This window comes from Prionailurus bengalensis, chromosome A1 (genome assembly GCF_016509475.1).
Source record: "Prionailurus bengalensis isolate Pbe53 chromosome A1, Fcat_Pben_1.1_paternal_pri, whole genome shotgun sequence".
In the NCBI taxonomy this organism is placed as follows: domain Eukaryota; kingdom Metazoa; phylum Chordata; class Mammalia; order Carnivora; family Felidae; genus Prionailurus; species Prionailurus bengalensis.
The window spans coordinates 136,427,098-136,454,539 of NC_057343.1; the positions used below are offsets into that span (position 1 = coordinate 136,427,098).

Here is a 27,442-nt window from a genome sequence, read left to right on the forward strand (position 1 = left end):
ACCCTAATAAGGCCTGGTCCTCCCTACCCAATATTTACTGATGTACCAGGATTAAGTAGCATAGTCTAGCAGCCAAATTTTAAAAGATACTGTATTGTATTTGATCACACATTGTCCATTTTCTATGCCTTCTTCCGCGGTGCTACAAGAATCGGCTGTATTCCTGACGGAACAGAGGTGGCGCTGCAGGGACAGGTAAGCGCGATGGCAGCGTCAATACGAGGAGCTGATCCCGAGAAACGATCCGATCCCGTCACCCGTGTAGGCGGTGCCTAAGGAAGGGCAAGAGAAAGCGAGTGTTCTGTTATGCGCAGGCGCAGGGCTGGGCACTCCCCCGGGAGTGAGGGCTGCTGGGCCCGATGACGTGGCCTGGCTACGTCCGCTCCGGTGCGCCTCGGGGGAGCCCGGCGCCGCCGGAACTGCCCGCGGCCTAGTCCCGACGCGCGTGTGCTAGTGAGCAGGAGCCGGGGACGGCGGCGGCGGCGGCGGCCTGGCCTGTGGGGACCCGAGGGGGCCGCTATCATGGGGGAGTGACGCGCCTGCGCCCGCTGTTCCGCGGCAGCGGCGAGACATGAGGAAACCCCGCGGCGGGGGCAGCGGCGGCGGCTCCTGAGCCCCGGGATGGAGGAGAAATACGGCGGGGACGTGCTAGCCAGCCCCAGCGGCGGCGGTGGCCTCGGGCCGGTGGACGTGCCCAGCGCTCGGTAGGTGTGACCCACCCGGCTCGCGCCTCCGGAGCGGCTCTCCCACTCGCGGACCCGGACGGCAGCTGCCCCCCGGGCGTGCGGGCACCGGCGTCCCTCCTGTCCCATTGACAGCCCGGTGCGCCCTCAGCTCAGCTCGCGCGCGCGGGGAGCCGTCCGTCCTCTCCCTCTGCCTCGGGTACCTGTGACTTTCATTGGCTCCCCTGTTGCCCGCTGCAGAATGAACGCTCTAAAACCCAGGGCCGTTCTGCTGGAGTTTCTGGTCTGTTCAAGGCAGACCGTTAACCTTCGCTCTGCCAGCCGGCCCACGGGAGACGTTTCTCTGGTCCGTGACAAACATTTCTGTTGGCTCTTTCTCCCTGCAACAGTAGTTTAGTGACTACTTAACCTTTCTGGCGTCTCCCTGCGTAAGTTAGGGAAGGTGTCACCATCTTCAGGCGAAGAAACCAAAGTACAAACGGATGAACTTCGATATTCAGGTTAACCCCGTACATCAAAAATGCAGCCCGGCATCTAGTTTTCTTTATCTTTCTGATTTTATTTTTTTATTATTAAATGAGAAATGTGTGCTCATGGTAAATACAAAAAAAAAAAAACCCACCTCAAACACTACAAAAATTTCTAGAATGAAAAGCGGAAATACCACCTTACCAGCCCCCCCCCCATGTTCCCACTAACCTCCAGAGGTAAGTACAGTAACCACTTGCGAGTGTCTCCTTCTTGATTTGTCTTAAGTTCTGAAGTAGTGTCAAAGATGCATAGAATTCAGCCCAACGGTTTTGTTGGAATTGGTATTTAGTGTCTTCATTTTTAATGAGGTTCTGTTTTTTCCTTACTCCTTTTGAAATTTAAAGATTGTTTTGATAAATCCTTTGGAACTGTAGAAATAGCGTTGCTAACACACCTTTTTTTACTGAAAAGGAAAGAACACATAAAATGCTGGAACAGAACTTTAATCAATTGCATTTTTGTAGTATAAGTTTAATTTTCTAATCTCTTGTAAATAACAGCATCACATATTATTGACCGAACCATGACAGGGAAATGCAATAGGCTATTCTGGTCTGGATTTTCGTAGTAGAGGGAAAAAATTGCTGTAAAGAACAGTAATAGGTCTGTTGACAAAATTAGACCATGGGTGATGAAGTAGCATAAAAATGTTAAATTTTCTGAAGTTGAAAACTTTCCTGATTTTATAAGAAAATGTCCATGTTCTTAGGAAATCCAAATTTAGGGGTAAAAATGTGTTGTAAGTAACTTATTCTTAAGTGGTTGAGGAAAAAAACGCATGTATTTAAAGAGAGAGAGATAATGCGAATGGGACAATTAACAATGAGGGAATCCAGGTAAAGGGTATATGATTCTTGCCACTTTTCTGTAAACTAGAAATTATTTTTATTAAATAGTTTCAAGCTATTATTTATTCAGGAGATTACTATGTTAAGTAGATGTAGTAAACAGTCTTTTGCTTAGCAGAACTGCTCTTGTAGTTAATCAGAAAAATTCAACTCAGGAGTGATTGCATTTTTAATAGATTCCCAGTTGCAAGCATTTTCCTTTGTCTAGACTAATAATCCAATACTAGTTATAATCTGCAGCAGAAACTAGTTCACAAATCCTTTACTTGTGTGTATTTTTATGCCCAAATTCACAATTTAAAACAATTGTTTAAAATCCTTCTTTTCGGCTTCTGTAAGTACTCTTTGCAGGAAACAGGGTGACGGTCAACATTGTTGGACACCTGTGTCCGATGTGCTTTGAGTATAGCATCTAATTTAATCCTTAATACAGTGCTACAGACTACATAATAGTATCCTTGTTTCACAGATCAAGAAACTGATATATAGAAAAAAGTTTATTGTCAGAAGTTAACAGAAAGAATAACTGAACTAGGAATCAGTTATCCTAAACCCCATGCCTTACATGCACTGATTTTGTTTTTTGTTTACTGGAGAACCATGAGCTGCTGCGCTGGGCAAAGCCCAAGAAGCACATTTAGACCCAAACCCAAATTTCAGTAATTCCAGTTTAGAGAACCAGAGATTTTTGTAATCCTATATATAAAAGACCAGTGATATGTTTCATGGAACTAGTTAATGGCAAATCATGATTTATAACTTGAGTAGGTCAAGTATGTCTCCCAGAGTTGCCCAGAAAGTAGCTCAAAGACCACTGCCCTTGTTGAAGAGCCTCCCTCTCCTCACCCCCACATCTTTCCTTAGTAAATAAAGCTGTTTCAGTGTTTCCCTACACAATATGAACTACAGATACCTACTTATTAGTATAAGGTTATTTCACCTTAGCTGGTGTTTCATCTGTAGGCCAGCAGGAAAATTTCATTGAGACTTTAAAAATCCGAGTCCAGGGCAGCCAGGTGGCTTAGTCAGTTGAGCATCCAAGTCTTGATTTCTGTTCAGGTCATGATCTTACGGTTCATGGGTTCGAGCCCCGCATCGCACTCTGTGCTGACAGTGCAGAGCCTGCTCTCTCCTCTCTCTGCTCCTCCCCCGTGCTTGCACATGTGTTCTCTCTTTCTCTCTCTCTATCTCAAAGAAATGCTCTCTCTCAAAATCAGAGAGTCCAACTTTTAACTAAATGTTAAAATAATTTTCCTAGTTTAATAATAGTAGCAAAAATCTTCAACATGTTAGAAAGTCATATAGCAATATCAAAATATGTGTACAATTGTAAATATGTCAATATATAATATATGCATGTGTCTACGTGGAAGTGCAAAGGAAAAGGCTTGGAAGGATGACCAGTTGGTCACCTATGAGGAGGAAGTTAGGAACCATTTTACCTAAAATTTTAATAACAAGCAGCTTCTCAGGAATTACTTTATAGTCTCTGTAGTTTAAAAATTAAAAAGGGAATAAAGAAAATTAGTGTCATCATAATAGAGGGGTACCTGGGTAGCTCAGTTGGTTAAGCATCTGACTCTTGATTTTGTCTCAGGTCATTATCTCTCTCTCTGTTGTGAGATCAAGCCCTGTGCTTGAACCTGCTTAAGGTTCTCTCCTTACCGCCCCTCCCCTTTTGCCTCTCCCCCCCTCAAAAAAATTAATTTTTTTAAAAAAGATTATAATATGGGGCACCTGGGTGACTCAGTTGGTTACCAGTACAACTTAGGCTCAGGTCATGATCTAGCAGTCTGTGAGTTCTGCCCCTCTCCTGCTCGCATGCTCTCTCTCTCAAAAATACATAAACATTAAAAAATATAAGATAAAAAAATAAAAAATCATAATAGTAGTAAGTTATCAAGAACTATTTTACTTAAATTAATGTTCCTTCTGACTAAATCTTGTGTTTGAAGTACCAAACTTATTTATTTTAAAGTTTTATTAATACTTTAAACAAAAGTAACTTAGAGGCTTCTGGGTGGCTCAGTCGGTTGAGCTTTGGCTCACGTCATGATCTCACGGTTTATGAGTTTATGAGTTTGAACCTACCCAGGTGCCCCTCTATTATGATGACACTAATTTTCTTTATTCCTTTTTTAATTTATAAAATACAGAGATTATAAAAGTAATTCCTGCATTAGGGTCCTCTTTCCTCCTCTGTCTCTGCCCTTCCCCCACTCACACTTTCTCTCTCTCTCTCTCTCTCTCTCGCTCGCTCTAAAAAATAAAAACATTTAGAAAAATAATAAAAATAACTTAGAAATAATTTCTCCTATTGCCCCATCTTGGCAGAACAATTTTATTAAAGATAACTTACCTTTTCCTTAGTAACTTCTGGTCATTATGATCTGGTTAATTGAGCTTAAATACATTTATTCAAAGGCTTAATCCTAGTATTAGTATTTTCCAAATGCTGCTGTCTGCTTTGAAATACCCTTTCCCTTTTCTTCCATTGTAATTCCTACTTAGTCTTTAATACATAGTTACACATCTCAAACTCTGAAGACAGACCTTTGCTTCCAAAGTTAGAGTTAATTGCTTCTTCATCTATTTTAAAAGTCCCATTACTTATTTGGGTCGCATAAATACTTGTTTGCTTGCCTCACTTTCTTAGGCCTCAGACTCCTTGAGAGCATTGTCTCTATTAAGAGTCACAGATAGCACCTAGAAATATATTTAGTTGTAACTAACCAAACTAAGAGCTTTAAACAAATAGGGATATATTCTTCTCACATAAAAGAAACCAGTGATTGCAGGTATTTGTTCAGAACCTCAGTGATACCATCTAGGACCCAGATTCTTTGCCTCTGCTTTCTGCCATCCTAAGTGTATCAGCTTTCATATTCAGGCTTGTTAGAAGATGGATAACACTTTTTAGATAATGTTAACATTCTGATAACATTTTTTAGATAAAGCTCCTCCCTTGAAGGCAGAAAGAAGACAGAAGCATATCCAGCTGGATCTTGCCCTTTTATCAGGAAGAGGGAAGGCTATACTTGAAGCCACCCTGTCAGTCTTCCCTTAGATCTCATTGGCCACATATGGCATCTGGCATATAGTACGTGTGCAAACAAAATTTGAAGAATGGCTAACTAGCCCCATGGAGAATGTACAAGGCTCTTTGCTGACATTGAGAATTCCCACACTGGTGATTTTTAATGTATGTCTGTCTGGTTTTCCTGGTCTTTGTTTTTCCTCTCCCTATCTTGACATTGTTGTTCTTTGTGTCCTTGCTTCTATCCTACTGCCTTATTATTACACCTAATTAAGAGCTTAAGGAGTAAAGCCTTTGAGGTTTCTAGTGTCCCTCTCTACTTGATTTCATTCTTTTCTTTCATTCTGAGTCCATGCCTGGGTTGCTGATAGTTCAGATTGCCACAAGCTTGGACTACCACCTAAGGTACTCTGTTTTTGCACTCTATATGTTACTGTATGAGATGGTACTGTAACGCATAAGTGTAGTTGTAGAGTTCGCATTCTTTCATTTGGCGAACATTTGCTGACCACATATAATGACGGTCCCTGGGTTTTGAACTAATAAACAGTGGATTTCTAGCCCAACTTTTATTTTCGTTGGTTAATTTTGAATTGCTACCCTGACCAGAATATTTACTTAGCATTCATATAGTTAATATGTTCACTGTACTAGAGTCTATATGACTTTTTTCTCCAGCTTAAATGGGCCAAAATATAAATTAATCCTAGGTTTTAATGTGCATTTTGTCTTTCATATTTAAAGATGATTTTGGGGCTCCTGGGTGGCTCAGTTGGTTAAGCGTCTGACTTGGACTCAGGTCATGATCTTGCAGTCCATGGGTTCGAGCCTTTTGTAGGGCTCTATGCTGACGGCTCAGAGCCTGGAGCCTGCTTGGATTCTGTCTCCCTCTCTCTCTGCCCCTCCCCCACTAACACTCTGTCTTTCTCTCTGTAAAAAATAATTTTAAAAAAAATTTTTAATAAAGGTGACTTTACTATTCGTGTAGGCCACTACAAATGTATAATTTAAAGATGATTTTACTGTTTGTGTGAGCCACTATAAATGTGTAATAATTACAATGTGTAATAAATTATTATGAATGTGTAATGTGTAATTGAGATGGGAACCCTCAAAGCCTTTGGATGAACTTTGATTTTGTGTGTGACTTATTAAAAAGAGCATACTTGGGCACCTGGCCAGCTCAGTCAGTAGAGCATGTGACTGTTGATCTCCGGATTGTGAGTTCAAGCCTCACGTTGGGCATGGAGCCTACTTAAAAAATAAAGGGGTACCTGGGTGGCTCAGTCAGTTAAGTAACAGACTGTTGATTTCGGCTCAGGTCATGATCTCATGGTTCATGGGATTGAGCCCCCTGTCAGTCTCTCAGCTGATATCATTGAGCCTGCTTAGAATTCTCTTTCTCCCTCTCTCTCTGCCCCTCCCTCACTTGTGCGCTCTCTCATTCAAAATAAATTTTTAAAAAATTAAATAAATAAATAAATAAATAAAGCGAGCATACTTAAGGGACAGGGGCTTGACCCTAGCTAACTTTGTGGGCTTTAATTTCCCAATCTGTGACAGGAGAGGAATTGAACTAGAGAATTTCTAAGGTGTTAGTGTTCAGTTTTTTCTAGCACAATGTACATTTACTTTCATACTTGTACAATTGCTAGACATTTGGTAGATTTCTTTTGTTGTACTGTGTGTTTTTAGCCAGTCTACAGACAGTCCAAAAACAAAATACACTTGGGGTGCCTGGGTGTCTCAGTCAGATGAGCTTCCGACTCTTGATTTCGGCTCAGGTCATGATCCCAAGGTCGTGGGGTCGAGCCCCACCTGGGGCTCCACACTCCGAGTGGAGCCTGAGTAAGATTTTCCCTCCCTTCATGCCTCTCTCTCTCTCTCTCTCTTTCTTTCTCTCTTTCTCTTTCTTTCTCCTGTCCCTCTCCCCTGCTTGTGTGCATGTGCTCTCTCATGCTCTCGCTCTTTCTCTCTCTCTCTCTCTCTCTCTCTCTTTCTCTCTCTCATAAATAAATAAATAAATAAATAGATAGATAAATCACTTTATTTTAAAGGTGTAAGTTTGCATTTTTCACAAATGTGTAAACTTATGTAACTTCCATCATAATTAAGTTATAGGACATTTTTTATTATCCCAGAAAATCTGATTTATCTTTTTTTTTTAATGTTTATTTTTGAGAGAGACAGAAACACAGCATGAGTGGGGGCGGATCAGAGAGAGGGGACACAGAATCTGAAGTAGGCTCCAGGCTGTGAGCTGTCAGCACAGAGTCTTATGTGGGGCTCAAACTCACAAACTGTGAGATCGTGACCTGAGCAGAAGTCAGACGCTGAACCAACTAAGCTACCCATCGCCCCCTGATTGATCTTTCAAACAGAAATTTTAAGAAAGTTTATGCTGATCAACAAATGGGTTAAATGGGAACTTCTTTAGAATGCTTTAGGATGTGACTTACAAGATTTGACAATAACATTTTTATTAGCTTTTGGGAGATTAATTTTCACATAGTTAAAATCCCCAGTTTGCACTATAAAAGGCCCCCCAGATTATGTTCATGATAAGAAAAACCACTTTGCTTCAAATCTTTTTTTCTTTTTTTAAATTTAGTATGATACTATCTGGACTAAAACAGAAAATGAGCCATCTTGGCTGGTGAAGATGCTGAGATTCATTCTTTCAAGGACTAAAATTTATTTTAATAAATAAAAAATCTTCCTAAAATCTATATTTTCATGCCTTCTTAATCAGATTACTGTTTGTTTAGTGTGGTTTAGCTCTTTCATGTTAATTCACTGCCATGGCACTTGATTATTCACATTCATCAAGTTTTATACTGTCCTATATACATTGATATTCCCATTGATGTCAGATTATTTTAACTCTGAGTGACTTAGGTTTCTTTTAAAATTCTGTTTGCTTTTTGAATGTTTTCTCCCATTGGTAGAGACTTCTCACCTCTGCCAGTGTGCTGGCCTTGGACATCCCTTACACCTACTTTTTAATGTACTAACACCTGTTTGATGTAAACTTAAAAAGTGGTCTCCTGAGTATTACTTACACAATATCTCCTATTAGGGTGAAGGAAAAAATATTAAACTTCTCAACTTTTTATTTCTTTTTTATTTCTAATTTGTGTATGTTTTATAATGTTCATTATTACAGCATTCACGGTTCAATATTACACGGTTACAATGTACACACATAATAGGTTTCATTCAAAGAATAATGGTTTTATTCTAAGAAAACTACTAGGCTAGAAAACTGAAGTAATTTCTTCCCTAATTTTAGTTTCTTTTTCAAGAGCTCCTTTTTTCTTTCTTTTTATGGCAGACTAATTTTTTCATGCGTGCAATATTCTTTCTTATATCTCAGAGAATATTATTTATTATTCTTTGTTGTTTTCTGCTATTACCTGTAATATCTTTATCTGTTAAATTTGTTGTTTCTGTTTGTTTGGCCTTTCATAAGCTTATCTTAAAGGATTGATTATCTATGTTTGCTATTCATATTTGAGTGAGGGCTAAAAAGCTAATTTGAATGAATACCAGTGTGAGGCGTAACCCTAGTGGATCCCTAGAAGGGTTCTGCTGGGAGATTGCAGCCCAGCCGTTAGGATATTGGAGGTAGAAGAGGAAAGGGAGGTGGGGTGGTGTTAAGAAACTTCCTTTAATTTCCATGGTTTTATTCTAGCACTTCATGCCTCCTCTCTTTGCCTTTTGTCTAGACGTCTCCAGAAGCTAAGCCTCATCTGTCCTGTCATGATTGAGGAGAGGTAGTTGCCTGGCTCTGCTGGGTGAGAATGTGGGGATCTAACTACTTGGAAGACTTCTTGATGCTTCTCTTTTTAACTCCCCAGGCCTTTCTCAGGTGCTTCAGATTCCTGAGCCTTTACAAGACTCTGTAGGGCAGGTTGTTTGACTTTTCAACCATGACTTTCACTGCAGCCACATAGCAAAGCAGAGGAGGGGTAAATCTAAGGCATTTACCATTCCTCTGTTTCTTCCTACAGTGTGCTCTTCTAGTTTCATTGCAGGTAGAGTTTGGTGTCTGTTTTTCAACAGACTATACACACACATACACCCATATACATAGACACGTGATCTGTACATTGAAAAGAATCTGGGGGCACCTGAACAGCTCAGTTCGTTAAGAGACCATCTCTTGATTTCTGCATAGGTCAGGATCTCACGGTTCATGGGGTCGAGCCCTGAGTCAGGCTCCACACTGAGAGCACAGAGCCTGCTTGGAATTCTCTCCCTCTTTCTCTGCCCCTCCCTCCTCCCTCTATCAAAATAAATAAATAAACATTAAAAAGAACATAATCTGCAAGTATATATACCAAAATATTAATAGTAGTTATGTAGATGGTGAGTTGTTTGGGCTTTTGTTTGATGTTTTTAATGAATATCTGAGGTTTTTATAATGATCCCAATACTTGTATAATAAGAAAAGAACAGATGACAGAGTTCCTTGTGATTTTAATGATACTGAAACTTGTTTCTGCTTTTATTTTTCAGATTAACAAAATATATTGTGTTACTATGTTTGACTAAATTTTTGAAGGCTGTGGGACTTTTTGAATCATACGATCTCCTAAAAGCAGTTCACATTGTTCAGTTCATTTTTATATTAAAACTTGGGTGAGTTTGTGTGATTCCTTTTTCCTTATGTTTTATTTATTTGAAACTCCTGTTTTAACTGAGTATCTTTAAGAAATTTTAGATAGAATATATTGTGCTATTTATCCCTCCTCACTAATGTATGATAATTTAATAAAAAAATAGAATACCTAAGGTTAGAGGTACAAAGAGAATTTTTTAAATGATTATTGCACTGTAATAGCTTGCCAAAACTAGACTTATACTGTATTTTGCATTAATGAAGTTTTTGTAGATTTCTTTTAATGTCCAGCTTAATAGAAGATTGCTAAGTTCTCATATCTGTTTCAGCGTTCAGTCTGTTGCAGGACCTCTTTTATCAGTTAACCTCTGAAGAGCTCCACTGTATACCCCTGAGAGCATAAAAGTGAAAAGAGCAGATAATTTATTAGAATTTTTGTAAAAGTAGTTTTGATGCTACAGTTTCCCTAAAAGAGTCTCCAGACCATACCACTGGTGTAGTTCAGCTTTCCAGCAGGTAGAATGTTACCTGAGACTTGTCTTGGCACAGATGTTCCTTATTTTCTAAGTTAATCTGTGCTGGGTTTTGTTCACTATATGTTCCCTTCACACTACAGGGTCCTCATTTAATATAAATTTACATTATTCTGCATATTGCAAGAAATTCTCTGTAAATAAAGTTTCTCTAGATCTTGAGATTGATAGTGACCACTTTCTGTTAATAACAGTCTATTATTAAAGACTCCTGGGAGTTAATTTTAGTAATTATGGAAAGTGATTCTTTACTAGGAAATTTTAAGCAGTTGTATGCATTTTTATGTAATCATTTTGGGAATGTGAAACCTAAAGACATACAATAAGTACTTTCTTCATTTCTTTTATTTCAAGATTTGTTATTAAATTTTGGAGAAGATAGATTTTTTTTTTTTTTTTTTTTTTTTCTATTTCCCAGTATGAAAAAACATTGAGACTCCTTTTGTGGCTTGTGAATTGGTTCTGAAGATAATTACAAAATAAGCATTCCCCAAAATGTTGCAGTGGAAGCTTTATTTGAATAAATATTGTTCTCCAGTATAATTTTTTAGAGGGTAACATACCTTTCAAGTTCTAGTGTATTTGTTTAAGATAAATATCTTAAGATTACACCTTGTATATAAGACAAATATTAATATATTAATGTTTCAATATCCACAGAACTGCATTTTTTATGGTTTTGTTTCAAAAGCCATTTTCTTCTGGGAAAAGTATTACCAAACACCAGGTGAGTGTTTTTGCACAATTCTTTTTTCCTAGCAGCTTCCTAGTTAGTGGGCCAAGAGACAGTGCCCTTTCTTTGAGCATGGTTACTTAAAAAATGACTTAAGTACACAGCAGATTATTTCCAGAGTTAACTTGGTCTTGATTTGTCTTTCAGTATCGAAGCTTTAAGAGTAAACTAAAGTGTTAAGATTACAGAATGTTTAAACATGCAGAAGAGGGTAGTACCTGGCTGGCTCAGTCCGTAGAATGTGTGACTCTTGATTTCCAGGTTCTGGGTTCGAGCCCCATGCTGGGTGTAGACATTACTTAAAAATAAAATCTTTTTTTTTTTTTCAATATATGAAATTTATTGTCAAATTGGTTTCCATACAACACCAGTGCTCATCCCAAAAGGTGCCCTCCTCAATACCCATCACCCACCCTCCCCTCCCTCCCACCCCCATCAACCCTCAGTTTGTTCTCATTTTTTAAGAGTCTCTTATGCTTTGGCTCTCTCCCACTCTAACCTCTTTTTTTTTTTTCCTTCCCCTCCCCCATGGGTTTCTGTTAAGTTTCTCAGGATCCACATGAGAGTGAAAACATATGGTATCTGTCTTTCTCTGTGTGACTTATTTCACTTAGCATCACACTCTCCAGTTCCATCCACGTTGCTACAAAGGGCCATATTTCGTTCTTTCTCATTGCCATGTAGTACTCAATTGTGTATATGAACCACAATTTCTTTATCCATTCATCAGTTGATGGACAGTTAGGCTCTTTCCATAATTTGGCTATTGTTGAGAGTGCTGCTATGAACATTGGGGTACAAGTGGCCCTATGCATCAGTACTCCTGTATCCCTTGGATAAATTCCTAGCAGTGCTATTGCTGGGTCATAGGGTAAAAAAAAATATGAAGAAGAAAGTAGAAAAACATTAAGGTATACAGTACTTTTTTGTAATGCAGTATCCTTATTCTGAAAGATTTATGAATGAGACATGGAGACATACCCAGGAGCCTAGTACAAGTGTCATGAGGAGGCAGATAAAGCATAGGGGTTAAGAATGAGGCTTCTGGAGGCAGACAGATGCATATTCTGTCTGTCCTTACAAACTTTTACTTTGAACAAGTTAATTAATTTCTCCCTTAATATTTTCACCTATGAAATGGAGTTAATAATACCATTGTAATGAAGCTGTGAGGAATAAATGAATTAATATATATAAAGTTCTTGAAGTAGTGCCTGGGATATAGTGACTATGCAGTAAGTATTAGCTGTTACTCTCATCTTCATTATTATTTTCTATAGACCCCTGAAGTTCAGGATACATAGCAGAAATGTCCTGCATTTTGCATAGTCACCTCATATTATCACCTCTTTGGACAGTAGAGGTATATCCTACTACGTGTTTGCTGTATGCCACAACTTAGAAACTTGTACTGCAATTTTTTATTAAAATGACAAATGTAGGTACCTCTCTTTTAGAGACCATGCGTGTTTTAAAAATGGGATTAATATTTTAAACCCCATCATAACTTTTTTTCTCTTTTGAAGTAATTAAAGCTCTGAATATCTCTAGAAAAGAATTTAAAGACTAAAACAATACATGTTCCTAGCAAACTAGTGAGAAACTAATGAAAAAAAATATACTCTATAGAAAAAGATCTCAAAATCTAACAACAGATAAGAATATAGAAAATGGAAAACAGACTACTGTCTTACAAATCTAGATTTAGTCAAAGGATCTTAACATTTTCTATTTAATTTCAAGATACGTAATTATTTAGCCTTTAAAATATTTAAGTGCTACCATTATTTTCTTTCCCTATGTGTTTTAAGACTTTGAGATAATAGCAAAACATACATGAGTAAAATTTTTAACTTTTTGTTTCCATTTATAGTGGATCAAAATATTTAAGCATGCAGTTGCTGGGTGTATCATTTCACTCTTGTGGTTTTTTGGCCTCACTCTTTGTGGACCACTAAGGTAAAAGTGCATATTTTGAATGTTTGTTTGTGTTTCTTAATTTTGAATATTAGTTTTCTTCCATTATATATAATATCAAATGCTTATGTTATGTGCAAATGCTTCTATCACTTGTATAGCATTGGATACAATTCAACATATAGAGTGGGGGAGAGAGGGTGGGAAGGAGAGAACCTGTTGAATTTGTGGTCTAGCTTTTGGTGAACACCATTAATGTATTGTTCATGGTCTGTCATGATATTTTAATAGTTAAGAATCTAGTTTCAGGGGCGCCTGGGTGGCTTAGTTAGGTGTCTGACTGGCTCAGTTCATGCTCTCATGGCTTGTCAGTTTGAGCTCTTTGTCAGGCTCTGTGCTGACAGCTCAGAGGAGCCTGCTTCAAATTCTGTGTGTCTCTCTCTCTGTCCCTCCCCTGCTTGCACTCTGTCTCTCAGAAATAAATAAACATTAAAATTTTTTTTAAATCCAGTTTCAGAAAAGTTTTAGCATAGGTGGCTTTTTATCATCCCTTGGTGATCCCTTTTAGCAACTGATTTTAGAAACTAAAAGGTCTGAAGTGGTAAATAAAATAAACCAGTAGAAGAGCAAAATCTTTATTTAAACACTTTTTTCTTCACTACTCTGAAATACTCTTACCAACAGAAAATTCTTAAAAAATATGGTCGTAAACAAAGGCTTGATAACAGTGTGTCAATCATCAGATTAAAGATGAGTTAACTCTCATATTCCCCTAGATCTATATAGAGCAATCTTTTTGTGTAATGGACCAATTCCCGGGGGTGGGGGGTGGTGCTTAAGGGCCACTTAATAGGAATTGTAACATGTACAACTCTGCATAAACATTTTTAATGCTTCTCTGTAGCTAAAGGGTTTTATTCATTGATTGAAAGTATAAGAAAAAGTACCTGGCCATTGTTGGGAGGAGGGGGATATGATGATGAGAGGAAAGGAATAAAATTAAGGATATTTTAAAGAATCTCACTCAGAATAATGGGGTAGACAGAGTAAAAATGGTAGGTGGAAAATGCTTTGTGAAAATCCTTTCCCCTCTTTTGGCTAATAGAATAGCTTCCAGGTTTGAGTCCCTTTAGCTTGTTTACTGTGTACTTCGTCAGATGCAGGGTATACATAATTCCAGATGTCATGTCCTTGTCCATGACAGCAGCAGCATCCTGGAATGGTAGGTAAGGCAGCTGGATTTTCTCAGCTTGGGAGAGCTTTTTCACTTTATGCTTGAATATGATTAACAGTATTACCATCTCTAATATTTTAAGTTTCTTTTCCATGAAATTATGTTTTGTTCTGTATATTATTAAATCACTGTCCCCACATTAGGGTAGGGAAAGAAGGGGAAAATTGTCAAATTCTTACTTGACTCCTTATTTAGTCCTCTACTTCCTACCCTTAAAATCCCTCACTGCCAGCTCCTGTGCCAACACTGCCCCTCTCATTCTTTTATTAAAACCATCGTGCAGGGTGCCTTGATGGCTCAGTCGGTAGAGCATGCAACTCTTTTATCTCAAAGTGCTGAGTTCAGGCCCCATGTTGGGCATGGAGCCTACTTAAGTTTTAAAAAATAAAAACTATCATGCAGTTTCTTGACTAGAAAGACTTTGTGGAGTTGTGCCTGGGTGGCTCATTCGGTTGAGCTTCTGACTCATGATTTCAGCTCAGGGCATGATCCCAGGATTATGGGATCAAGCCCTGCAGTGGGCTCCATGCTTCCTGTGGAGCCAGCGTAGGATTCTCTGTCTTTCCCTCTGCTGCTCTCCCTCATGCACATGTAGACACACACATACTGTCTCTCTCTCAAATAAAAAAGACCTCTTTGGTGTTCCATAGCCTGTCTCATTTCAGGTTGGTATTACTCTTTTGATATATTTATTTTCTTAAGTTGTACCTCATAATCATTAATAGAATTAAAGTTAGTATTGCTGTGTTCTGTATTACAGATTTTTGAGTAAAGAGAAAAAATGAAAATGTGTTAAAAGAGCAGCTGAAAATCTTACTATTTAGATCCTATAAGCCCTGTTTTTGCTGGTGATAGTTTTTCAAGTTTTTAAAATACTTCACACAGATAAGAGAGGAAATATGTTTAATAATAGTGAACATTTACGTATCCAGCATCCAGTCCCCCAAATAAAATCTTACCAATACTTGGGGGCACCCGGTTGGTTCAGTCAGTTAAGGGTAGTGACTCTTGATTTTGACTCAGGTCATGATCTCACAGTTGTGGGATCAAGCCCCACATGGGGCTCCTCACTGAGTGTTGAGCCTGCATAAGATTCTCTCTCCCTCCTGCTGCCCCTCCCCTATACCGCATGCTCACTTGTGCATTCTCTCTCTCAAAAAAAAAAAAATATATATATATATATATATATATCTGTATATGTGTATATAACACATGTATATATATGGGGATCCTGGGTGGCTCAGTCGGTTAAGCGTCTGACCCTTGATTTCAGCTCAGGTCATGATCTCATGGTTTGTAAGTTCGAGCCCTACATCAGGCTCTGTGCTGATAGTTCAAAGCCTGCTTGATATTTTCTGTCTCCCCCTCTCTCTGCCCTTGTCTGCTTTCTCTCTGTCTTGAAATAAATAAACTTAAAAAAAAAAAAAATACCTATCTTACCAATGCCTTTGAATGCTGGTGTTTCCCTCCTGACTGTATCCCCATCTCCCCCTACCCTTGGGTGTAGTCAGCATCTTAAGTTTTGTTTTTCATTTTCTTGGTTTCCTTTATAGTTTTTTCACATATGTACCTAAGTCTTTTTTTTTTTAATGTTTAGTTGTGGGTTTTTTTAGTGTTTTCAAGTTTTTTACTTTATGTACATAGATGATTTTGCATGTATGTTCTACAGTGTACTTTTTTGCATTTAAATTTATGTCTGAGACTTGCCCATCTCGATGTATGTTATATATATATAGTTCATTTTTATGGCAATTTTTAAATATAAGATTCACATACCTTAAGATTCATTCCTTTTTTCTTAGTCCATTTGGGCTGCTATAACAAAAATACCAAAGACTGGGTAGCTTTTAAACAGCACAAATTTACTTCTCACAGTTCTGGAAACTGTCAAGTCTCAGATCAAGGTGAGGCAGATTCACTGTCTGGTGAGGCACTGCTTCCTGGTTTCTCTATAACCTCACATGGCAGAAGGGGCAAAGGGAGCCCTCTATCTTCTTTTATATGAGGGCTTTAATTCCATTCATGAGGGGATTCACCCTGGGGATTGAGTTCAACCTAGAAAATTAGAGGGGATGCAAACATGCAGTCTATAACACATTTAAAGTGTAGTATTCACCATTTCTTAATATATTCATATAATTTTATTCATTTTTTACTGTTGTAAAATAGTCCATTGAATAGATACACTCTAATTTATATTTTTCTCTTATCAGTAGCATTAAGTTGAGGCTACTGCAAACAAAGCTGGTATGAGCAACCTTCTAAGTGTTTCCTGGCACACGTACACAAGAAATTGTTGTGATATAATCATGCAAGTAGTATTACCAGGTAGATAATGCCAAAAGGTAGCTAATTCTAAAGCATTTGTACCTATTTATTTTTCTCAGTGTTTTATGAAATCAGGAATAAATACTTATTTTCTCTTACTCTTGTTGAATTCATGCTTCTTGGTAAAGATCAGATATATTTTATGTGAATGATAATGTTTTTGTATTTTTCTAGGACTTTGCTGCTATTTGAACACAGTGATATTGTTGTCATCTCACTACTCAGTGTTTTGTTCACTAATTCTGGAGGAGGACCAGCAAAGGTACAATTTTCTTTTATTAGTTACTTGAATATTGAAAGTATACATGTAAAGTATTAACTAAAGCAATTAAATGATATCTTTTAGCATTTAAAAGAATGTAAAGGTGGGGGCGCCTGGATGACTCAGTCGGTTAAGCACTGACTCTTGATTTCGCTCAGATCATGATCTCACAGTTCATAAGTTCGAGCCCCACATTGGTCTCCTCACTGACAGCTGGAAGCCTGCTTGGGAGTCTCTCTCTCTCTCTTCCTCTCTTTCCGCCCCTCCCCCCATGCTTGCCCACACACTTTCTCTCTCTCAAAAATAAATAAATAAAAGAATTCAGGGGCTTTTTCTGCTAATTTTAACTTTTTCTTACAAACTTTTTTTACTTTTTATTCCAAAATCATCATATGTTCCCAGAAAGTGGCAAAAAGAGCACGAAGAGCACCCTTCACTCAGTTTCAGTGGTAACTTCTTACCCAACTCAAACACACTATGGAAACCAAGAAATTGACATTGATATAATCCATAGACCTTATCAAGATTCAGAACTGTTTGATCACCACAAAAATCTCCATCATGCTGTAGCCAGGCCTGTCACCCACCTTATTCTTTCTTCTTTCTTTTTTTTTTTTTTTTTTTTTTAATTAATTTTGAGAGAAAAAGAGCAAAGGAGGGGCAGGGAGAGAGAGGGAGCGAGAAGCAGGCACTGAACTGTCAGTGCAGAGCCCAACCCGGTGCTCAATCTCACGAACCATGAGGTCATGACCTGAGCCAAAATCAGGAGTCAGCTGCTTAACCACCTGAGCCACTCAGGTGCCCCTCACACACCTCATTTTTAACCCTTATTTGTCATTTTTGGAAAATACCTAAGAACTTGTTATAAAGTCTAATGAGCATTTTGCCAACTAGGCAGCTTTATTTATCTTTTTTTTTTTTTTTTTTTTTTTGAGAGTGCACACATGAGCGGGAGAAGGGTAGAAGGCTTGGAAGAGAATCTTAAGTAGGCTATACACTCAGTGCAGAGACCTACTCAGGGCTCAGTCTCACGACCCTTAAATTGAGAGTCAGACATTTAACCTACTGAAGGTACCCCAGAAGCCTTCTTTATCTTAAATAACTTAAGAATTATCCTTCTTTGGTAAATGAGTCATAAATCTGCAATTCCAAATTCTTAAAACTACAGTATTTCTGTTTTACCAAATTGAATGCTTTCTGTGCATGGTACATTGTCCCAGTTACAGGGGAAAGGAGAAATAAAGATAAACAAGGTGTAGTAGTCCGTGTTCTAAAAGGAGCTGTTTCAAGCTGAGTATTGGAGGCACATGAATAAAATTAAGTGAACAAAGTAATATGCCAAGGAGAGCAGAGAGACTACCCAGCCCATAGATTTCAAATAGGATCATTAATATTAAAGCATATGCCAATATTTTTTTCTTTTAATGTTTATTTTATTTTGAGAGAAAGAGAGCGTGAGCAGGAGAGGGGCAGAGAGAGAGGGGCAGAGAGAGAATCCCAAGCAGGCTCTGTGCCATCAGTACAGAGCCCAACAAGGGGCTCGAATTCACAAACCATGAGATCATGACCTGAGCTGAAATCAAGAGTTAGTTGCTTAACTGACTGATCCACCCAGGCGTACCCTGTATGCCACTCTTTCTTTGATCCCATTCATATATTATGCCGTAATAAATGTCAAGTGGAGCACCTGAGTGACTGAGTTGGTTAATTGTCCGACTTCAGCTCAGGTCATGATCTCACAGTTTTGTGAGTTCAAGCCCCACGTTGGGCTCTGTGCTGACAGTTTAGAGCCTAGAGCCTGCTTTGGATTTCTGCGTCTCCCTTTCTCTCTCTGCCCCTCCCCCACTCATGGGTTTTCTCTCTCTCTCTCTCTCTCTCTCTCTCTCTCTCTCTCATTATTTTAAATAAATAAATATTTAAAAATAAAAAAATGTCAAGTGGATTGAAGAGTTTTGTGGACACAAATATATAATAAAATAAATGTAGAATTAAAATATGTAAAATGTATTAAATAATATAAATATATAACATACAAAATAATATAAACATGTATAATATATAAAATAAATATATGTAAAATAAAATAAATTATGAGGAGAAAACCTTCTGAGCATAAAAGCAGTGGGAAAAAATCACAATGGGAAAACTCAGTAAATTTGATTTCATTATGATTATAACCTTCTATGTAACAGAAGTCATTGTGCAGACAACAAACTAACAATAACAACAAAAATTACCACAAGTAAAAGTTTTACATTTCTTTTAAAATATAAGTCACTCAAGTAAGTTAAGAAAAATGCTTAAGATTCTCAGTAAAAATGATCCAAGGGCGGGGAAAGACAACTCACAAAAGAAATACAACTGACTTTAGGGGCACCTGGATGCCTCAGTCAGTTGAGCATCTGACTATTGATTTCAGCTCCCATCATGATCTCAGTCTCATGATGTGAGGTTGAGCCCCACGTCAGGTTCTGCACTGACAACATGGAGCCAGCTTGAGATTCTCTCTCTCACTCTCACTCACTCTCTCTCTCTCTCTCTCTCTCTCTCTCACACACACACACACACACACACACACACACACACACACACACTAAATGCTTTTTAAGAAAGAAATAAAAATGACTTAAAAACAAAAAATTTGTTGCAGTTAGACTCAGAAATGAGAGTATAAATCATATATATTTTCTCATTAGTGTGTTACAAATCTGGGCATCTATCCACCAGCAGGGTTTTTTTTCTTAGCTGTGACTGAAGCACTACAAAATTTCATTTGCTCTCTTTGACAAAAGATTAAATTACATTCTCCATAGCTGGGTATTGTTGATATTGTGTGGTTTATGTGTACTGACTTTTGTCAAAATATCTACCACTCTAAGAGAATTTATCAAGTATAGTGGTGATCACATTAATGAATAGGACTCTCGCTTTAAATTTTAACTTTTATTTAATGAAAGTGTATGGTAGTACACCTATAAATTTATAAATACAGAATGTATAATAATGCTATTTGGATGGCTTTTATACCCAAAATTCTGAAGTATTTGCATAAACTAGGCAGTATGTTCCTCCTATGATTTTTTTTTTTCATCAAAATCCTTTCCCTGGAATGAGAATATAAAATTTAAAAATTTATCAGCTTTTAAATGCTCTGCACCTTTACTGGATATGAGAAATGACTGCCAATTTTCTTAATGTGCCCTCTTAGTTCTGTTTCCACAGAAGAGTCATAACTAGAATATTGATATTATTATCAATAATTAGCTGTAAATTAACTGTCTATCACTTGCATGTTGTAGAATAAAGTAAGTTCATGCTAATAATTCTGTAGCTGCTTGAGCTTTTCAACCCGAAGCAAAATAACATTTAGGGATATTAATTCTGCAAACATAAATGGTTTGTGCATGGTAACATGCCTAGTCCTATGAACAAGGAGACAGTTGAAGTCATCATTATTATGTGCCTTAAATGCCCTTAAACTATTCTGCAGAATTTGTTGTAGCTCTTTGCTTTTTTTATCTGTTAATACTGCTTATTTATGTTATATAGTAGAAGGGCTTTAATGTCAGCTGTTATTTTTTCTTCACATATTTATTTGAAAACAATTTTTCTTTAGTATTTGTATAGTCATGGTCTTAAAAATCAACTCTTAAAATAGTCATCCTAAGTAATATTTTCTTCATTTTCAGACAAGAGGGGCTGCTTTTTTCATTATTGCTGTGATCTGCCTATTGCTTTTCGACAATGATGATCTCATGGCTAAAATGGCTGAACACCGTATCCTTTTGCAATAGATTGGAATTATATAGTCTTGAAAATAGGAAACTGGCAGAATGGGACAAGGAGGATTGAATTAAACTGATCAGTCATGAATGAAACTTCCATGAGTTAATGTAGGTATTCAAATAATGAGTAAATTTATTCTAAATTAAATATTTTATGGCGTCCTAATCAATATATTCTACAGAGACAGTGAAAGAATATTTTAGAATGTCCTGGTGCTTAAAACAAAACAAAAAAAAAAGGATTTGCCAGTCAACAAAATCAATCTGTTGGCTCCCTTGTAACAAATTTAACAATTCAAATACTTGATTTAGAAGTCAGTTGCAATTATTAAATATAAACTTTTTTTTTGAAATTTAATGAAAAATCTTTGGCATCTTCTTGCCGAAAAGAAAAAGTTGAAATTCCTTAACCTGGTAATCACTCTTTTGCTCTAAACTGTTATTTCCAGTTCAGCTTCTACTCTTCTATAACCCCAACTTTCCAGTCAAATAAGTATACCCCTTTTCCTCTACAAACAGACATGCCTTGTTCCTGCCTGTCCATACCCCTTTGCCCGCTCCACTTAGCAGAACTTGGAACACCAGTTTTAATTCTTCTGGTTACTGATACTGTTCTAGAGCCTGTTACTTAAACAACAATTTACTTTCTTAGACTGAAAGAGGGTGGCATGACTGCAAAACTCCACATTGCTTGTGATATGTCTCCGCCCCACCAACCCTTTCTACTTGCTGCTTTACTGAGGCTTATGTGGTCAGTGATTTAGAAATAGATTTAGGATTGATTCGACCTCTTGTTCTGAAAGAGCAACCTTAATTCCTTGGTAGGAATGGTCCAAAATGTTCCTTGGTCTTGTCCCTTTGCCCTACTCATAGTATGCATGCATATACTTTTGAAGGTTAACTCCTGAAATTTAACAACTGTATCTCAAGCACTATTATAATTGTTTTGGAGACAACAAAAATACAAGCCATTCCAATTTATAAATTATGTCCCAAAATTAAATATTTAATTGTTTTGTTTTTAAGGGCAATATATTGTTGCAGGTAGTCAGGTTTGGGGTTCCCAAACTAGTCTCTAGTCAACCCAAAATAATGTAGCTAAAATTTTAGGAGGACTTCAGAATTCAAAGAGTTAATATTTGGGGTTTTTCTTCCTTTACTGCAACTCACTTAGCTGAAGGACATCATGACAGCGCTCTAACTCACATGCTTTACACAGCCATTGCCTTCTTAGGTGTGGCAGATCACAAGGTATGTTCTTTTCTTTGTTCCTAACATAATCAAGAGATTTTGAAAAATTACCACAACTGTAACTTTAAAAGTGCATTAAAGTAAGTTATCAGTAATTTACAGTACTGCCTGACATTTAAGTAGTTCGGTAATTTAGGATATGGAAAAAACATAATAGTTCCATTTCTTCCAATACTATGTATTGAAGGATTGAATGAACCGTGTGTTTCTAACCAAACTTATGTAATTTTATTTATAGGGTGGAGTATTATTGCTAGTACTGGCTTTGTGTTGTAAAGTTGGTTTTCATACAGCATCCAGAAAACTCTCTATAGATGTTGGTGGAGCCAAGCGTCTTCAAGCTTTATCCCATCTTGTTTCTGTGCTTCTCTTATGTCCATGGGTCATTGTTCTTTCTGTGACAACTGAGGTAAGAGCAGGAATGTATTGGTCATAAGTAAAATGAATTGCTGTTACCTATAAATTTTAGTTCATTTCAGTACATTGTATTTTATTTCACTTCGAGCTTACAAGTGTTGTAAGTTATCTTTGCTTTTTTTCATAATTTTTGAAAAATTTTTGGAATTTTTATTGCTTATAGAAAATATAAATCAAGTACTATCACATATATATATATATATCCCTCCCATTCCTGTAGCTCAAAGGAATCAGTTAAAGACATAATTTAGGAGGTACCTGAGTGACTCAGTTAAGCATCCGACTCAGGATATCGGCTCAGGTCCTGATCCCAGGGTCGTGAGATCAAGCCCCATGTTGGTCTCCGTGCTGAAAGGGAATCCTGCTTGGGATTTTCTGTCCCTTTCTCTTTCTGCCCGTCTCCCACCCACATGTATGTACATGTGTGCTTGCTCTCTCTCTCTCAAAATAAAATAAATAAACATTAAAAAAAAAAAAAAAAAGACACGGTGCCTGGATGGCTCGGTCGGTTGAGCGTTTGACTATTGATTTTCACTCAGGTCATGATCTTGGGGTTTTGTGGGTTCAAGCCCTGTTTAGGCTCTGCACTGACCCTGTGGAGCCTGCTTAGTTCTCTCCCTCCCCTTCTCCCTCTCCCTCTCCCTCCCCTTCTCCCTCTCCCTCTCCCTCCCCTTCTCCCTCTCCCTCTCCCTCCCCTTCTCCCTCTCCCTCTCCCTCCCCTTCTCCCTCTCCCTCTCCCTCTCCTTCTCCCTCTCCCTCCCCTTCTCCCTCTCCTTCCCCTTCTCCCTCTCCCTCTCCCTCTCCCTCTCCCTCTCCCTCTCTCTCTCTCTCTCTCTCTCTCTCTCTCTCTGCTCTTCCCCAGCTAGCACTCTCTGTATCTCTCTCAAAATAAATACACTTAAAAAATTTATTTTAAGTGTGGTAACGCAACCGATCCCAACCAATCCCGGAGAAGCCGGCGGGAGCCCTGGCGGGAGCCCCGGGGAAAGTTCTCTTTTCTTTGTGAAGGGCAGGGCGCCCTGGAATGGGTTCGCACTGAGAGAGGGGCCCGTGCCTTGGAAAGCGTCGCGGTTCCAAAAAAAAAAAAAATTATTTTAAAAAAAAGACACAATTTAATACTTAACCATGTGTTACTTATACACAAGGATTGTGGATCACTTAGTATTTATAAAATTATTAAACCATAATGCTTTTGTTTTTTAATACTTTGGGGACTACTAGGAAAATGCAGTAATATTTTATATCTCTTATATTTTGGCATTTTATGAATCATATTTAATCACAGTATTTGTTTATATATAAAGAGATTAAAACATAAGATATGAACTTTATACCTGTGCAGTACTGACAATTTCTTTTTTTCTTCTCTGTTTAATTCCTAGAGTAAAGTCGAGTCTTGGTTTTCTCTCATTATGCCTTTCACAACAGTTATCTTTTTTGTCATGATCCTGGATTTCTATGTCGATTCTGTTTGTTCAGTCAAAATGGAAGTTTCCAAATGTGCCCGCTATGGATCCTTTCCCATTTTTATTAGTGCTTTACTTTTTGGAAACTTTTGGACACATCCAATAACAGACCAGCTTCGAGCTATGAACAGAGCAGCACACCAGGAAAGCACTGAACACGTCCTGTCCGGAGGAGTGGTAGTGAGCGCTATATTCTTCATTTTATGTGAGCACTTTTCCCCTTAGGAAATTTCATCTTATGGATTCTGGTGTGGAAGTCATTTACTTAATTTGGGAATTTGTTCAGTGCTTGCATTTAGTGCTGACAGGTACAGTGTTGGTTTGGTAGCTTAAGCTTTTAAAGCTTTTATAATGTTCATGGGTTTTTTTTTCCTTTTTTCAGCTGCCAACATCTTATCATCTCCTTCTAAGAGAGGACAGAAAGGCACTCTAATTGGATATTCTCCTGAAGGAACACCTCTTTATAACTTCATGGGTGATGCTTTTCAGCATAGCTCCCAATCGATCCCTAGGTTTATTAAGGAATCACTAAAACAAATTCTTGAGGAAAATGACTCTAGGCAGATCTTTTACTTCTTGTGCTTGAATCTGGTAAGATTTTTAAATATTAATGACATACCTTAAAAAGTTTAATCTTTTAATATTGATACTTCTGGTAGAATTTTAGTAATTACCAAAATTTCTGATCATCAGGGGCTAAAACTATATTTTCTGTAAGTAATAGGAAGATTACAGGATCATATTCAGACTACTTATGCAACTTTTGAGGCATTTTAGTTGCATCAGTTTAGTGTACTATTTCAAATCCGTAAATATAGTATCCTGTAAAGATTTTTATCTACTTCTTACAGGATCTCACTACAGACCACAGTGCTAACATTTTGTAGCCTAGTTTATTGAGTTCTACAGTCATATAAATGAAACTGTCTCCTTTTAAATGATGTGTAAGATGAACCTATCTGATTTAGTATCTTAACAGTTTATATGAAATGAAATAAAATAGCAGTTATATCATCAAGTAAGGTTTGTGTAATAAACGGTTAAAATTGTCATGATTGCATTCTGATAAATGTATTGAAACAGTATTTCCCAACACATTCCTCCCCTATTTGTCTTTAAACATATTTTAGCTTTTTACCTTTGTGGAATTATTCTATGGAGTGTTGACCAATAGTCTGGGTCTGATCTCAGATGGATTTCACATGCTCTTTGACTGCTCTGCTTTGGTCATGGGACTTTTTGCAGCCCTGATGAGTAGATGGAAAGCAACTCGGATTTTTTCCTATGGGTAGGTACCTTGACCATCAAGGTGATGTGACAAAATGAAAAGATTCTCAGGGCAAATTCCATCTTAGGAAATAAAATTTTAAAAAAAAATTTTTTTAATTTATTTTGAAAGGGAGAGAGAATATGCATGCGTGCGTGAGTGGAGGAGGGGCAGAGAGAGGGGGAGAGAGAGAATCCCAAGCAGGCTCCATGCTGTTAGCACAGAGCCTGATGAGATCATTACCTGAGCTGAAATCAAGAGTTGGCCCCCCATGCACTGAGCCACCCAGGCACCCCAGAAAATACAATTGTATTACTTTTAATACAAATAATTTTTCAGAGCTTTTTTTTTCTTTAATTTGAATTAAGTAAGAGGAAATAAACCAAGCATGATACTGAATGGCAGTGAGCTCAAGATTATGCTCTCTGCCAAATCCATCTTAATGGAGGTAGCAAAAATTAGTTAGATTTTGAGCTCTTTGCCTAACAGTTTCTTTGAGACACTGGAATGTGCATGGTCATTCACATCTTTGCTGTTATAAACAGTATTCAAACTTTGAAGTGGCTATGCATGAAATGCCCTTTCATTAACTGAATTCATTTCAACTGAATTCATTTCAACAAATACTAGAATCCCTGATTTATATGATGAATTTTGATAAGACCCTAAATAGATTGATAAATTCAGCTATTTTCAACCGTTTATATTCTGAAAGACAGAGGGGCCAAAGATACAAATAATTTTGGTACAAAGCAGAATCTGTGTGTTGTGACAGAGGTACAGAGCCCATCAAAGGCTTAAAGGAGAGAGAAGTAACTTCTTGCTAATAAATTAGGCAAGGCCTTGTATAAGAGAGAACATTGAAGAAGGATTTTGATAAATATTTAAAATTTTAACAAACATATACAGAAAGACTCTTTCAGCATTGGTGTGGTGTTTAAAATCTTGATAATTTTCTAGTCTTACTAATTATGTACATAATTGAAGATCTAGACTTATATATCCTCTTTTGTAACATAATAATGTTTATGCTTTAAAAATATTTGTAGGCGCGTCTGGGTGGGTTGAGCGGCCTACTTTGGCTGAGGTCATGATCTCACCATTTGTGAGTTCGAGCCCCACATCAGGCCCTGTGCTGATGGCTCAGAACCTGGAGCCTGCTTTGGATTCTGTGTCTCCCTCTCTCTCAGCCCCTCCCTGCTCGCACTCTGTCTCTCTCAAAAATAAATAAACATTAAAAATGTAAATAAATAAATAAAAATAAAATAAAAATATTTGTCATTTTCCTTTCTAAAAATATTTTTTACATTTCTAGGTATGGCCGAATAGAAATTCTCTCTGGATTTATTAATGGACTTTTTCTAATGGTAATAGCTTTTTTTGTGTTTATGGAGTCAGTGGCTAGATTAATTGATCCTCCGGAATTAGACACACACATGTTAACAGTAAGTCTCTTTTTTTCCTGTTTGATTTTCTACTCATAACCCCTTTAGGTTTCTCCATGCTAAAGTTTAACTACCTGTAATTATTGATGTAGGAAGGTTTTACTTTATTTTTATAATTTAAATTAACATAAGCTCTTGACCCTGTATTTACATTTACACTGCTGACTCTTAGAAATTAATCCTTTTCTCTCATATTTTAGCAGTCAGAATATTAGATGACATTCTAATACATAACAGATATCTTTCTGACTTATCCAGTGTTTTTGTATGAAGATGTGCTTTTATTTTTTTTTTTAATGTTTATTTATTTTGAAAGGGAGCAAGCATGGATGGGGGAGGGGCAGAGAGAGAGGAAGAGAGAAAATTGCAACAGGCTCTGGCTGTCAGAGCAGAGCCCGACGTGCGGCTTGATCTCACAAACCGCGACATATGACCTGAGCCAAAATCAAAAGTTCCACACTTGCGAGTCACCCAGGTGCCCCAAGATGTGCTTTTAAATACCTGAGGAAATTTGCAAAATGTTAGCGAATCAGAAAAATGCTATCATTTTAAAGGCTTTATCTTACAGATTATTTACTGTTAGAAATTTTTAATGTTCTCCCTGTATTGCCATACCTTTATATGTGCTGTTTCTTGAAGCTGGCATGCCCTTCCCTCATATCTGCCTTTCCACCTTCCTCAAGACTTTGCTTGTGTGTCTCAAGTGAGAGATTTTCCCTTAACTCCTGTCTTCCTTCCTCAGTTTCTTAGATTTCCCTTTCTCACTATTCGCATTGTATCTTGCTTTTTGCTTTTTTTTTTTTTTTTTTTTTTAAGCAACATTGAGTTAATTCCTTTGTCATTCTTCCACATGTAAGTGAAGTATCTTGGGGACCTGAATGGTTTATTATTAAGTGTTAAATTCTAGCACTTGGCTTGTAGTTATGAATCTGGTTGGTGGAAGTATATGTTAGTAAAATGCTTTGGATTACAGTTTGGAAATATATTTTGAATTTTAAATGCTCACATCCTTTAACCTTTAATATTTATTACAGAAATACTTGCACAGGTGTGTAAAGGTGCATGATTCATTGTGCCATTG

The 27,442-nt window shown here is 37.5% G+C and overlaps 1 protein-coding gene across 1 annotated transcript in view; it reads left to right on the forward strand.

The window, feature by feature from the left end:
* The first annotated feature begins 303 nt into the window (after positions 1–303).
* SLC30A5 (solute carrier family 30 member 5) overlaps positions 304–27,442 on the forward strand; it is a 35,398-nt gene continuing 8,259 nt past the window's right edge. Inside the window, exons 1-12 of the mRNA XM_043584437.1 lie at positions 304–704; positions 9,621–9,743; positions 10,917–10,983; positions 12,863–12,948; positions 16,643–16,730; positions 20,420–20,507; positions 21,690–21,766; positions 22,005–22,175; positions 23,566–23,854; positions 24,032–24,240; positions 24,780–24,937; positions 26,232–26,361. Coding sequence (XP_043440372.1) covers positions 622–704; positions 9,621–9,743; positions 10,917–10,983; positions 12,863–12,948; positions 16,643–16,730; positions 20,420–20,507; positions 21,690–21,766; positions 22,005–22,175; positions 23,566–23,854; positions 24,032–24,240; positions 24,780–24,937; positions 26,232–26,361 — 1,569 coding nt within the window. The 5' untranslated portion in view covers positions 304–621. The remainder of the gene's footprint in view (positions 705–9,620; positions 9,744–10,916; positions 10,984–12,862; positions 12,949–16,642; positions 16,731–20,419; positions 20,508–21,689; positions 21,767–22,004; positions 22,176–23,565; positions 23,855–24,031; positions 24,241–24,779; positions 24,938–26,231; positions 26,362–27,442) is intronic.